The 14,967-nt window shown below is 34.2% G+C and overlaps 1 protein-coding gene across 1 annotated transcript; it reads left to right on the forward strand.

The window, feature by feature from the left end:
* Window positions 1-564: 564 nt before the first annotated feature.
* LOC144342143 (plasminogen-like) lies at window positions 565-11,521 on the forward strand. The gene is made up of 10 exons (XM_085507955.1): window positions 565-646; window positions 1,971-2,001; window positions 3,227-3,344; window positions 3,494-3,745; window positions 3,870-3,950; window positions 7,145-7,228; window positions 7,944-8,027; window positions 8,528-8,611; window positions 8,868-8,939; window positions 10,478-11,521. The coding sequence occupies exons 2-10, from the start codon at window positions 1,987-1,989 to the stop codon at window positions 10,714-10,716; spliced, it is 1,029 nt and encodes a 342-aa protein (XP_085364081.1). The 5' UTR covers window positions 565-646; window positions 1,971-1,986; the 3' UTR covers window positions 10,717-11,521.
* Window positions 11,522-14,967: the final 3,446 nt, after the last annotated feature.

Consider the following 14,967-nt stretch of genomic DNA (forward strand, 5'->3'; position numbering starts at 1 on the left):
GGACTTATGATCTCACACACCAGTTCTATAGGACCGGCAGTGTAAAGTCATATAGGAATTGTATAGTCCTATATGACTTATGATCTCACATGCCTGTCCTATGGGACTGGCAGTGTAAAGTCCTATATGAATTGTATAGTCCTATAGGACTTATGATCTCACACACCAGTCCTATAAGACTGGCAGTGTAAAGTCCTATAGGACTTGTTATTCCTATATGAATTTACATAAAATCATATAGGACTATACATGTCCTATAGGATTTCATGAAAAGTCCTATAGAATTTTTTAAAATCCTATAAGGTTTTAAAAATCCTATAGGAAACTTTTGTAAGGGCCAAAGTAAAATAAAAGAATAATCAATGAATGGTGTAAATGTTGGAACAATTGTGGATGCCCTTTTATACAATAGTGTCATAAATTCGAAATATATAATTGCAATTGTATATCGTAATCTGTTAAACTTCTGGTCATAGTTTTAACACTCATGAATGAAGACACCGTCCATATAAAAAAAAAACATATCCGTAATCTCACCCGCAGAAAAATGGTATATTCCTTGCACAAACATTCACGGTATATGCAGTTCTATATGGCCGTGGTACATTGTCAAAGGGCACACCAATATCAGGCAATGCATTATTAGGTAAATATGTGTATACTATTTTTCAACGTATCTGTGTCTGGTTCCAGGCTCCAAACCTCATTTATGGAAGCAAACTGTTGATCTTGTTTGTTTATCTTCCAATTTATTGTGTACACCACATTATGTTTTATCTATATATCATGGCCGCCATATTATAGAATATCATGTACAGTGATCAATAGCTCAATATTGTCAAGTGAATATGACAATTATTTCTATTTCAGGTTAAATGTTATCAATTTGCAATACAAAAAGACATCATTTTTCAAAACAACAAATTCATTTCAATAGGATTACATTTGCCTCCAAAAATAGACAACGAGACTAAACTGTAATTTATGTAGACAATATTTAAAAGAATTATCAGTAAAACACACACGAAAATGTTTCAAAAGGAGATAATCGGTTCATATTTAAATTATATAAAATAATTTACCTCGTTTATCAGATGTGATTCTATAATTTATTTCATTAATAATAACCGTGGCACTGTGCAATTTGGTTGATAAATTGGTATGATAGGAGCAATTACAGGTGTCTTTGTATTTAAATATATTTTAGGTAGCTCATACTATTCACGACTTCTAATTCACACATCACAAAAAGAACAAAAACATATCAAAATTGAGTGGCAGGTAACAATTCTAAAAATAACATACCAATATTATTTGTTAATCCTTTGTGAAATACTGTCTTTTTTCGGTTCAATTAATCAAGGGATTGAATGCCTGTGTTTCTAACCATAACGCGATATTTTTAGCCTTGATGATATAAACCCAGCTAGCCATGATTTTCATTTCTGACATACAAAATAAGTGTATTTCAACACGAAACATACATAGAAACACACCTTGTGGCTAGATACAAAAAAAGCATATTTATACACATTCACAACAAATGACATCTCGTGCCAGCGTTGATCAACATTCATTTTACCGCAATAGTGTGATTACACATGAAAAACTGTCACACAGATTCTAAATATATTCAGCTTACAAGAACGCCTAATACTAATAATATAGATAGAAACAAATAAAAGGATAATGTATGGTAGAAACAGTGTTGAAACTGACAACGTCATATGCGTGTGGCATATTCATTGTACATAATTGATAGTAGACCGACGCTACTGATATTAAAGTTTCAAGGTATGATTGTGGGATAGTAAAATATCAATGTAGATAAATTATTTAAAGGTCCCTTAAATGTATTTGAATTCGTTTCAGAATATATAGTAAGAATATTTTGAAATGAGTTAGTCGTTCCATATATCCTTACACAGTGGATAATATTTATCAATATTATTACATGTTATATTTAACAGAAACAACAGCCAAATAATGGAAGATAATTTGGTAAGTATACTCATATTCCAAGAAGCTTTAATGAAATTACAATAATATTATGAAAGTGACCATTGGACCGTCCTCGAATGTTACATTGTATATTCTTCACAATTTTTAATGAGTGGTGTATTCGACTATACAAAGCTATTTTACAACAGCGTATTTTTTTTAACATAAGGTAAAAATAATAAATATATGCTAACTATGTAAATATCGCTAATAGTGTTGGGTCAAACAAATTGTGAAACAGTATATGGCTACAATATCGAAGTGAATTCATGAAGTAAACACTTATTATATATCCTTTTTACGTTTAACAAATGTGCAAATAGTATTTATACTTGAATAATGATAAAGTAGAAAGTGTATTGGTAGGTTGTTATTTATTAATTCAGATACACAAATAGACAGCAGTTTTCAACATGTAACATTGCCAGTGGTATTTTATCAAGAATATGCGGCAAGCAGTAATGTAATCAAATATACGTAGCTTATTATAAAGACATGTTTACGGTAGAACACGGTAGAACACAATTGTAGAATAACAATAGTTTTTTTTTCTGATTGTAAAAAAGTACAATATTTCCGTAAAGGGGATGCAGTTACAAGAAATTGAGTATTTGTTTGTTTCAGATTTTTATTTAATAGAACTATGCATGAATTTTACCCTGTAGATAGTAGTATGATCTTAACCATGTGAATGCGTGCCGGATGAGTATCAGTATGTCCGAATCAGTTAAAATGAACAGTCAAAATCAGTCACAGCCACAATCTGTCACAGTCACAAGTCAATAGCGAGCCTGTCAGACATTAGAGAGTTATTTAGACTAATGAACTACAGTGAATAAAGGTTTGATGAGTGTTGACAATTTTCCTGAAAGATTGGCGAAACATAGCGAGCGTATTTCTTCAGGGACAAAGAGATCGTCTTGCCGAAGATTATTACGCAAAACAAAGTTGAATTGCAATACTTGGTGATTACAGCATCACACAAATTCACCAAAATTGACACTTACTTTGTGTTGAGGCGATTGTATTTCTGTTATTAACCTGCAAGCAATTTCAGTAATGTATTTTTTTAAATATCGTAGGGCAGGTTCACAGTAAAAATAAACTCGTCAACATCATTGTCACGGTAATCACGTCAGTAAAATTCTCATTATATCGACACCGTTACACATGAGTGTATGGATTTGATTTATATTACTTGTGTTTATTTGTTTTGCTTATATAGGGTACTCAATTTTGCAAGCGGAACATAGTAGTCATTTTGATTATTTGTATAGCTGTCGTAGCGTTAATCGTCATTTTAGTTACTGTATTAGTCTTGACAACCGGACATGCCGAAAGAGGTAAGATGCTTATATATAAATCTGTTCAAATCGTATTGTCAATAGTGTACGCGTTCATACACTGCACTTAGCAAACGGAATTGGGGAATTACAAAACCGAGTATTTGCCTTTCAAATTCAAATGTATATGTACTTTGTGTATTTGTTAGAATTGACTGAGTGCTATCTTGAGCTTGATGGCAGTGACTACCGTGGAATTGTTAACACAACAATAGATGGTAACGCTTGTCAGGTGTGGACGTCTTCCCAATATTACATCCCGGATGTTTGGTACGAATTTGGCGTTGATGATCACAATTTCTGTCGAAATCCCGATGGGGACGTAGGTGTATGGTGTTATACATCGAACCCAAACGTTCGTTGGCAGTATTGCGACATCGGTAGCCCTCGTGAAGATTGTAGTAAGTGTGTTTATGTATGTTCAATTCATGTAGTGATATACACGACCACGTCGGTTAATTTTATTTGTAGTTACTAATGAATAATCTACTAACAATAATGAACTTCTCTTTTCTGTATTTTCAGGTGTAACAACCACGGCAAGAACTACTGTCACATTATTTAGTACTCAAATAAGCACGAATGAGCCAGACAAAGTTACCGAAGGTGAGTTTTAATCCTGCTCAATTATCATAATACATTGGCAACGAAACATGTGAATTTTTAATAATCTTTTAAATATATTGTTTTGTTTATTTATTTGGAATAATCCCCACAGCCACGGGTTATTTGTAGAGGAGAATTAGTTACACAAATCATGATTAAAATTACAATTAGTAGAAATAAAATGTCAAAATTAATAAATGATAAAGTTTCCATGAATGCAAAAAGAATGTGGTAAATAATATGTTACGGCCGAGTTTGGGTCTAAAGTCGGATGACGGACAGACTGGAATCTTTCCGTTGACCCAAACCCAAACAAGGGGTTCGCAACAAGAAACACAAACACAGCATATTGTCAAATTCTATTATTGTATTCGTGTAAATAAATATAGTGCGCTCACGAGGTATCAAAAGACATTAATTCAAATGAACAATAAATTCACAAATTCAGCATAATACATTAACAGTGTGGTAAGACACACAGAATTAGACAACGCAAGGAAAATACATTTACAGTCGCCTGGAGTCATAAAACGACGTGGACACTAAAATACCCAGTTTCAAAAGTCAATCTTTTCGACGCAAACAACACATGGCCTAATCTTCGGCTGGCTTCGGCTTGAACAATTGCGACGCGATTGCTGGATGGTAGTGAGTTCTTGTAAATCTTGCTGAGAGAGAGAATGCAGTTCTTACAAACGTTCATGGAATGACATAGTGAAACTGTACATTGTCTTCAATTCGGCTTGACGTGAAACAATCTGTCTTTGAGAACTCGTAACGAAGCAACTGAATGCCTCCACGTGGCAAGGTGTCCGTGATTAGCCGTGTGTCCAAACTCTGTGATAATAAACGACTAATTGAAATTGACCTGTGACCTACATTTATAGTGGACAAAGACTCCTTAAGCTCCAGTAAATTCGATCATTATTAGCGCCCTCTCGTGAGCGTCTATTGGCATACAAAAAATACACACGTCTAGAAATATCAAATTACACAAAATGCGTCACAAATAAAAGTGAGAACATTTTATGGAGATGACCAAATTAACAAAGACATCAGAGCAGCCACTATTTTGCATGTGAGACCACTGTCATACTGGTGAAGGTGAAGCCCAAAAACCATGTAACTTTGAGGTTGAGCCCTAAACCAATTGACTTGTCTTTGAAAACCTGATAGACCAAGACTATAATGACCTGATGTAAATGGAAGGATATCATGCCTTCTGAAAAATACAAAAATGTATATCTAAATAGGGATACAGCAGGTCATAAACAATAATTTTTAATAAGCTCTCTTTGACAAGTTAACAAAATCCAACTTAGCTTAAGCTTCTCGAATTACAGTGCAATGCCAATCTCTAAGAAAGACGAAAGGTGCTACTATCCATGTGACTACATGAACTTTTGATTGCAACTCTCTCTATAAAATCTGCCCTACAGCTTGTTAATACAAACACCAGTGGAGCTGACTCCGTACCTGCACAAACAAGTCTGGGATTTCATCAAGTGCATCGGTATGGGGTCTACCAGGGAGAATAAATACTTAGCTTTGGAAGAGGACAACCAATGCACTTGCAACAAATCTAATCTAAGTCACTCTCCGAATACATAACTCGTGGACGTTTAGTTGGGACCATGACAGAACCAGAACTTGAACTGGACGACTGTATATGATACACAGTTTATGTTGAAATTAAAAGTTACTCCACATAATTGTACATTGGCAAACATGCCATGCTACTGTGGTACTCCACTGACGGGGTGACTTTCGTCGGCAGCGGTCGTCTCTGAGCTGCACGCTACAACTTCCCATGTGATGTTGCTTGCTGGTCGTGGATTGACTGAGTCTTGGTTCCCGGTTAAAATGTTGCTCATTTGGCGTTGGTAAATATTATTTGGAACTGAGTAACGCCGCAACGTCTCAAGCAGAAACCTCCTGGTATCTCGATGTTTATGGTTGCGGCTCCATAGTAATCGCTGATTTTACTGCAGGTGGATCTTCCGAGAGCCTTTCAAGGTTTATAAAACTCAGTTTCCAGGTGGTTAACATACATTAAGTTCTCTTAATCGTAGTATTCCATGTGATGTACACCTAACATGCCCAACATATTGCTGAACGATTTGAACCGGACAAAAATAGCAGACGAAAGTAAAACATACCATGCTCATCTGCATATCGACCGTGAAAATACCGAAAACATTATTGCATGGCTGATATTCAAATTTGTTTTTTTCAAAATAAGTGACTGCCTAAAGTTACCATTATTGTTGTTAACATTTCTTTTCATTCGGCAAGTATATCCCTCACGAGAAAAATATCGTACTTCTTAATATTGTTTATTCCTGCTATGATTTGAAAAACGGTACTCCTGAAGGGATTACCTTGTATGCTCTCAGACCTCATTTGTATACAAGGTGTGGAAATACCGATTTTGATTTCAGGGACGAATCAAAATAAACTACAGTACATATGTATTAGTTATCTAGGATGATGAGAAAAAATAAATAAATAAATATGTTTTTGGGCCTACAAAAATACTTCACTCAGAATTATTGTAAGCTTCTTTGATTGAGGTCATCTACCAATCACTCCACGCAAAATGGCACTTGATTGTACGCCTGGTTTTGCTACACTTCATTTGCTTCATTTGCTTCCACTTATTATGTTTTATACAATACTAGGAGTTAAATACGTACAATACAGGAATCAAATATTGTGTAGGATAATATAACGATGTTTACGACATTTGTATCAAACGTTCAGCATTTCATCTTACGGTAATTATTCACAAGCTGGGAGAGTTAAATTGCGTATAATACATGGTTGTCCCCGGATGAAAAACATATATTAAGTGACCAAAAGATAAATATGGACGAACTGATAAATAATGCATCATAAAACATGAAGGGAATGCCCAGATGGTTTGATTAAGTACGATCGAACTGATTAGGCACAAACACATTGACACAAGTTAAACTTTTCTCTCACTGAAAATATGAATAAGTTTGTTTTATTATACCACTGGAACCTCGAATATATTCATCGCCAAATATATTTCTCACGCTTGTAGTTTTCTAATGATGAGTCACGAGTGTAGAGGCCTAACTACTCACACATGACACATTTATCACAATATCATACAATACTCTAAGCCAATCTGTTACGCACCATAATGTTTCTTTTTTTGTTTTCAGAAGCAACAACAATAACAATAACTAATGTTACATCAATAATAACAACTGGCACAGAAGCACACGTGTCTGTCACAGTTTCTGACGGTAAGTTTAAAATAATATTACGTAATTGAAAAGCTCTTCTATTTGAGCTAGACAACCAATATATGATTTGCCCCCCCCCCAACATCGATACCTCGCAAGTTGCGCTAAATACGTACTCCGAACGTCTGCCTCAAAAATCGAACATTCCGTTTTAATACTGTTACTTCATCGAAACTGATCATCGTCAAATGTTAACAGCGTATTATTAAGCATGGAAAAATCTCCCATAATACTTTTGCGTTTGTCGAATACCACGCGATGTGTGTCGCCACTATGACGCTATGACATTTGTTTGTCGTGTTTTACGTTCGATTTTACGATTAACGCGGGATCTGGCAGTGAACGGAAAATGCTTTGATACAACTGATACAACTTATGAGCTAACGAATGTTCAAACTATGGAGATGCATCATTGTCTGTGATTTATGTCATACTTCGATTGAATATATTCTTGCACGTCAAATCATGTGTTTATATCGTATTAAATATACAATGCTAACAAACAGTAACTAATTGCACCATGTAAACGTTTGAGGTTCCGCGTGTAGTGATTATTGTTAGTTGCTCATCACTGTAATCATGTTACCTGGACGAGAGATTTTATTAAGTTAATTTGAATGTAAATGTGTTCGTTATCTAAGTGATAATATTTCAGCTATTGTATTCTTGTATAATGTGTATACGAACGATTTGTTTTGTGTTTTTGCGATTACAGATACGACAACACTCTTCACAAACACAGGGGAGATAAGTACGACCACTGGCCTAACGCAAAATTCAACTACGGAGGTGATACAAGGTTGGTCATTACTTGTCAACACTCATATATCTACGAGCAATTATAATTAGTTGTTTAGTACCAATGACTGCTAATCAATCATTTATTACCTTTCGGATTTGCGATTCGTTCTGTTTGCTTACTACTGAGATATAACTTCTAACCTCTATGAATCGATATGCAATTGCGATATTGCACTTTAAAATTAAGAAGTGTCCTTCAAGAAGATATCTGATATAGTGATTCCATCTCCAATAACCTAACCTATGTGGTAGCATAAACTAACTAAAAATTAATTACTAAAATTGTATTGACGTGTCCGCTTTTAGAGGATCTTAGAAAATATGTTTCAAGTTATTATTTTACGCTCTTCTATATACTAAATATGTAGAATTGATAATGACATATAGAGTTACGCTCTACAATCTATGGCACCGTGTGTAATTTTATCATCGTGAATTACGTTGTTTGAATCTGTCTGAACAATCACAAAATTCTCTATCAATTATTGTTGATTGCAGATACAACAACTCTCTCCACGAACCCAGAAGATATCTCGACAACCACTTACCGAACGCAATGGTTTACTACTGAAGTGAATCAAGGTTCGTCATTCCAATTCAATGTTAGGAAAAAAATAAAACAAATGTTGTATGCACTTGATGACTGACAGTACTAATATATTTATATATATATATATATATATATATATATCCACTGCAAAACTGTCCAAGAAATGTCAAATGATTAGCTTTTGGCGTGCGCGTTTGACAATGAATTTAAAACTATGGATGTTCATTCTGTGTGGTTATTTCAGTGATTATCGTAATGATCGACTTCATAGCACTTTTTTGATTGCAGATACAACATCTTTCTTTAACTCAGAAGAAATTTCGACAACCCCTTACCCAACGCAATGGTTTACTACTGACGGTTTGTGATTTCAATTCAAAGTTTATAAATTTGAGTGTCATTTCAGTTTTCTTGATGTTGAATGTAGCAATCAGACAATATATTTCACAATTACGTTTGACAACAATCGTTGATAAAAACCGACCAAATCTAATTTGTCACGGTATTATAAACGTACATAGTATCTGTGTCAACCCGGATACACAATGGCATGTGCTTGTGCCTGTATAGAGGATGAGCTACAATGAGTATATTGGTGCTACAAACACAAATACGTACGAAATTGCCGCTCTGAATATTAAATAGTGAAATAGTAAAAGTCTTTTCATTCTCGTCATTTCATCATGAAATGTTACCCTTATTATTCATATTTGCTTTCCTTTTGGGAATCCATGTCAAGGAATGATGAGTCGAGGCTTTTGTATTTCGAAAATAAATGGAATCATTGCGTTCAATACCTGGCTCACACAGATTAGAAATACACCATAATTGTAGAGCAAGTGAGAACAACATTGATCGAACTTGACCTACAACGGCGTATTTAAATTGCGATCACATAACACTTAAAGCGCTGGTGTAATTCTAAATCATACCTGTGTAGCACGCTCTCTGTACGTAGGTCCGTGTTTGAGTAGCCGTACACCACTACTACGGTTATGATTTGCTGCTTACTTCTTTGAATTTATACTTTTCGATGGCACTGATCTGTGGGTCTTTAAAACCACAATGTTTTTTTTTTCTGCAACAATTCTGTAAACTTGGCTATCGCTAGAGGTTCTGCCTATCAATCTAAAAGTTACTTTCTTATTGCGAAATAGAAATCAGAATTAGGACTTCATTATCACTCTAATTATTTCCGAAACTACTAACTCCACTGACCAGAGCGGTACATGCATCAGTTCTCGCCACGGACGTTGACATTGACATGGACACGCATTATCGATATGGGCGCTTGTGCCGCTGTTTATGTCACTGTGCTTGTTCACACACACTTTTGTTTAGAATTTAGCGCGGACTCTGGTAAGAAAGTTTACGCCGTTGTAAAATCCTCCATTTTTACACTGGCGTAAACTGGTCACATGGTAAAAATAACACCATCGTTAAATTTACGGCGGTGCTACAACAGCGCAAATGTTACGTGTAAACCAGATAATACAAATGAATGGGAACGAATAATCAAAAAACGTGTTTTTTTTTCTCAAAGATACCAAAAATAATGAAAATAGTAATTATATGAAAGCATTGATGTTTGTTCCGCACCGTTTTCCCCTATGTTTTTGTTCATTCGCAAATCATATACATATGTTTCTGGACAATAATATCGTTCAGTTCTGTGAACATAATCGTTAATTTCTAAACATTCGATTGACGTCATACAACTCGTGAGATCTTGAGATCCAATGCCAGCTAGATCGGATATCAAAAAAAAAAAAAAACATACAACAAAGGTGCATACCGTAATCTAATTCAGCTACATCTGTAGCGTAATTTATAATTGCTATACTATGGCCAACATACTATATACAAAATAATAATTCGTATTTTTTTACATTATTTAGTGCCGAATCCACAAGAGTGTTACGAACATTTTGACGGGAGCGACTATGATGGAACGGTCAGTTCCACAATAGGAGGACATACTTGTGAGGTATGGACGTTCACTGAATATTATGACGTTGGAGATCACAACTATTGTCGCAATCCCGATGGCGATAGTGGCGTATGGTGTTTTACAACAAGTCCTGGAGTGCAATGGGATTACTGTGACATTGGTGATCCTAGTGGAATTTGCATTTAAGCATGCATCACACCCGAGACCTAAGATTAATTATCATCTGAATCTTATTGCATGGCTACCAGCAACTTTGAAAAATATATGCAGTGCAGCAAAGATTATTAATAAGTAAAAGTTTATGTTAGATCGTCACAGAGGTAGAGTATATTTGTGCATATTCCTATATCAAGTTCTATAAAGCAATCACCAGGTTTATAAACTTTACTGAAATTAAAGTAATTTAACTATATTGCATGAACAGTGTGGCAGTGTTCGAAAGTATTTCATAATTTAATTAATGTGTCTTTTATTGTTAATTGTAAATTGTGTAGCGTGAAATGTAACATAAAAACTTATAGTATCATTCTGAATTTAATTCAATTGAACAAACTATGACAACAATGTTTCCATCTCTAATCATACCAAACTGAGTCAGTTCAAAGCCTTCGACATACGTGTTGAAAGATTGAGTAGAAATTGGTCTTCAAATTTGTATTTGTCTATACAATAAATACTCATATAGTTTTAGTTTTGAGCCCCACACCTGGGATTTTGCCAATGATATCATTTTAAAACAGCGAAAACGGTAGGTAGTAACCACTCATTAAGAAATCAGTTGACATAAATCGAATATGTTAATATCGCTTAAATAATTCGAACAGGTCTGGGGCATACCAGATAACGATACAGTAATATGGCTGTATTTTGAAACAGTTTGATCAGTTGGTCTTTGATTTTTACACTAGACATGTATTTGATAGTTTTGAGCAGTATGAAAAACGTATCTCATCACTAATAAATGTGTCTATTCCGATAGAGTCAATTACAACATATTTGTTATTTTTTTCAAATTATAATACATATAGAATCCGTTCTCGCCTGGCAATGACATTCCATGGTGTTTGCTGGGCGTATCAGTACTTGTTAAACGTCGGCTCAATTTGTCGTCACAGTTGCAAAACACGTTGCATTGAAGACTTTTATGATACTAATATTACAAATAATGTTCATATTATAAACTGTTATTTCTAAAATGCATATGGTCATCCACAGTTATGCAATGACAAATTTTAGATTTTAATATTTTCCTACTCATGTATTTTCTTTTGAATAGCTTTTTCATAAGCTTTTGTTGTACGGCCAACAATATTAAACACCATTTGCAGAGCCAATTCATTGTACGAACATTATAGTTCATAACGAATGGTTGAAAGCGTTATACCATTAAATTTATAGGCTGAATTCTCCCATATTAATTAACGTAGTATATATTGATTTGTCGAAATTGTGTAGTAATGTTTCGAGCTTACGAAACAAGTTTTATAAATCAGGAATTTGATATATATTGATCACGTGATATGTTTATCACGCAATCAAAAAAAGTGCTATGAAGTCGATCATTACGATAATCACTGAAATAACCACACAAAATGAACATCCATAATTTTAAATTCATTGTCAACCTCATTGGATTATGCGCAATCCATGTTAGGTAGTAGTATAAGCTACATTGAATATGGTGAATAATTTATCTTTTGTTGACACCTGTGAAGTCTGTGAGAAATCGACAATGTATAAGCTATGTCGCTTAGGCGATATTGCAATGTATAGGTACGTTAAACACCCGTTATATGTCCACCAAAGATCGGAGCTGACTGATGAGTTGTGGACATACGATTAAGGGTTGCGATGATTCCATGACTGATGAACACGTATTTCCCTGGGTTTGAAAGGCAACAGGAAGAGGTTGGATTATTAAAATGCCAGAAAAGTCTTGGTGTTGTGTTTCTGAAATGGTGTTATAGACAACGAAATACCGAATGATACGGTGACATGTGATCTGCATTAATAGAGTTAGTGTCATATTTCGATCACGCGCAGTGCGGCTTTTCATGTAATGGCCATCTTGGCTATTAATAATGAGAGCAAAAGTGTTTATTTTATGTTAAATTGTTAATTTGAAAACAATCAATAATTATAAACAGTCTTTGTTAAGAAACAACTTTTCCATAAACACAAACAACAGAACAAACATCAGCTCTTACATCAAAATCAATAATGTACAATATCTTCTAAGGTATTATTTTATTATTTTCATCATTTTGACAAATTGTTCCCTACATTGCATCATAACTATGGTGCCATTGAATGTCGTTTGCGTTTCCAACGCAGAGTGTACTAGTGAATCAGCTTATTTAAAACCGTAAAACTAAAACTAAAAAAACTTAACAATTTCATAAGTACATATGTGTTTTTTTGTTGTTGTTTTTTTTGTTTTTTTATTTAGCGCTTGATAACAACTGTTCTATAATTGATTACTTCAAATTGATGACAATTGATTTACAAATCATATACAACTAATTTCGTCATTCCAATTATAATTTTATTATTATTCACCCTGCATTTGACCAATTAAATTTCAATAAAAAACATTAATGGTTAGCATCTGCTCTACATTAATTTGGCTCATTTTATTCTTGACGTTAAATCGTAGGATTTACAGTGAACAATAATTGAATGCAGGGTGTAGCAGAATCGTTAATGAAACCTCGAATCGGTGGTGAATTTTATATGATTGTAACTGGCTTGAGAGTTTTTCGGCCATACTTGAATTTACCTCAGACCTACAATCATTAAAGATATATTATCAATTAAACTCTTGAACTTGAATCAAGAACTTCGAATGTGTTATTGACCAACATATTGAAGATAAGTGCGTTCAACAGACCTGATGTCAAAAACGACATTCGATAAAATTATCTCCTGAGGGAACGATTCATTTTTTTGTATGCATCAGTCATTACTCATTTTTTTCAACAGATGGCGTATTTCATTAAATATTTCAGTGATACATGTGGAATTATTTACAACATGAATAGCGTAGTAACCAAATAAAGGCAAGTTTAAACACTTTTTTTGAAACTGATAAATACTTACGAGCACAATATATATGCTACTAGTAACAAGAATAATATATACGACATGTACGGTTGTTGGGCGGTTTATATCGTTCACTTTAGCTTTTTCATGATTCTTCGGTTCTGCATTGCCGGAAAACAAGACTAACCTGTTGATCAGCACCCGACAATATAACAACCATCAATACATAATATAATCCGCTGCGTTAGATTATAGAAAATAGTTGTTACTTCACAAAACTTTGAACTTAAATCTGATAAATACAAGTTACAAGCACATTACTAACACCATTATCAACACCATAATATGACGCGCATATCATTGAGATATAGGAAGCGCCTATTGCCTACATGAAGTATAATGATTTATTCATGCAGAATAATAACATCTTAGAAGTTATACGTTATTCCTTCAAGAATAAGGGAATGCAAAGTAACAGTCAGTACTTGCAGTCAATTACTTACAAACCATTATTTTTTTCTTTTCTGTACTCTATACAGGTCATATTGGTATTTATGCAATATTTATATATAGCTATGAGTGGCAAAGCACAAATTAATCACATTTAATTCCAATCGTGCTTACGTTGTAAACGGCTGGGTCAATCCACTAACCGAGTAACAAACATCATCAAAAGCATAATTTAATAGTTTTTTTTCTGGGGATTGAGAACCCAAATACTATTGCCACAAACTATAGTAAGAAGTTAACGTCATACACATAACAATATATCCGTGCTACATCAACATGCCTTGCAACAACGCATTTAATCAATGACAAATGGTTTCACCCATAATTCGCCATAATTCGATTTAGTCGCGACCGTTGCACTGGTACTGTTTCCACCTGCAGATATATTTTCTACAACGCAGGTAAGGTCGTTTTAATATATCGTGTATCATGTCAGTTACAATTTACACTTGAAGAAATCCTACAGTTTTCGGAAGAACCTTGATCTCAATTCTTCCAAAAAAACAGTGACTACCTTTGAATGTAATTCATAAAATGCATAACATAAGTCATGTATATAGGCGTGCATGCACAGTGCAACATTCTCTTTGACAGGACATGTAGGTGATATATTTCAGCTGAGCAAATAACACCTGTAATAAAACGGTACAACATCATGCGTACTTTGCCAATTGTCTATCACCAACAAGGCAAGTAAAGCATGGGTCTGCATAAATAATTTGGCAACAACGAACTTTATTTAATTTAATTTTTTTAATTATATACTTTGTCAATATAACTCAAAAACCCTGCTTGCGTGTTGTTCTCGTTTTGTGCGTACAGTATCTAACCTTGGCGAGAAATCGCATTGACATTACTACATTGTATCTACGCATTTCACAATAT

This window comes from Saccoglossus kowalevskii, chromosome 14, assembly GCF_978046115.1.
Source record: "Saccoglossus kowalevskii chromosome 14, keSacKowa6.1, whole genome shotgun sequence".
In the NCBI taxonomy this organism is placed as follows: Eukaryota; Metazoa; Hemichordata; class Enteropneusta; family Harrimaniidae; genus Saccoglossus; species Saccoglossus kowalevskii.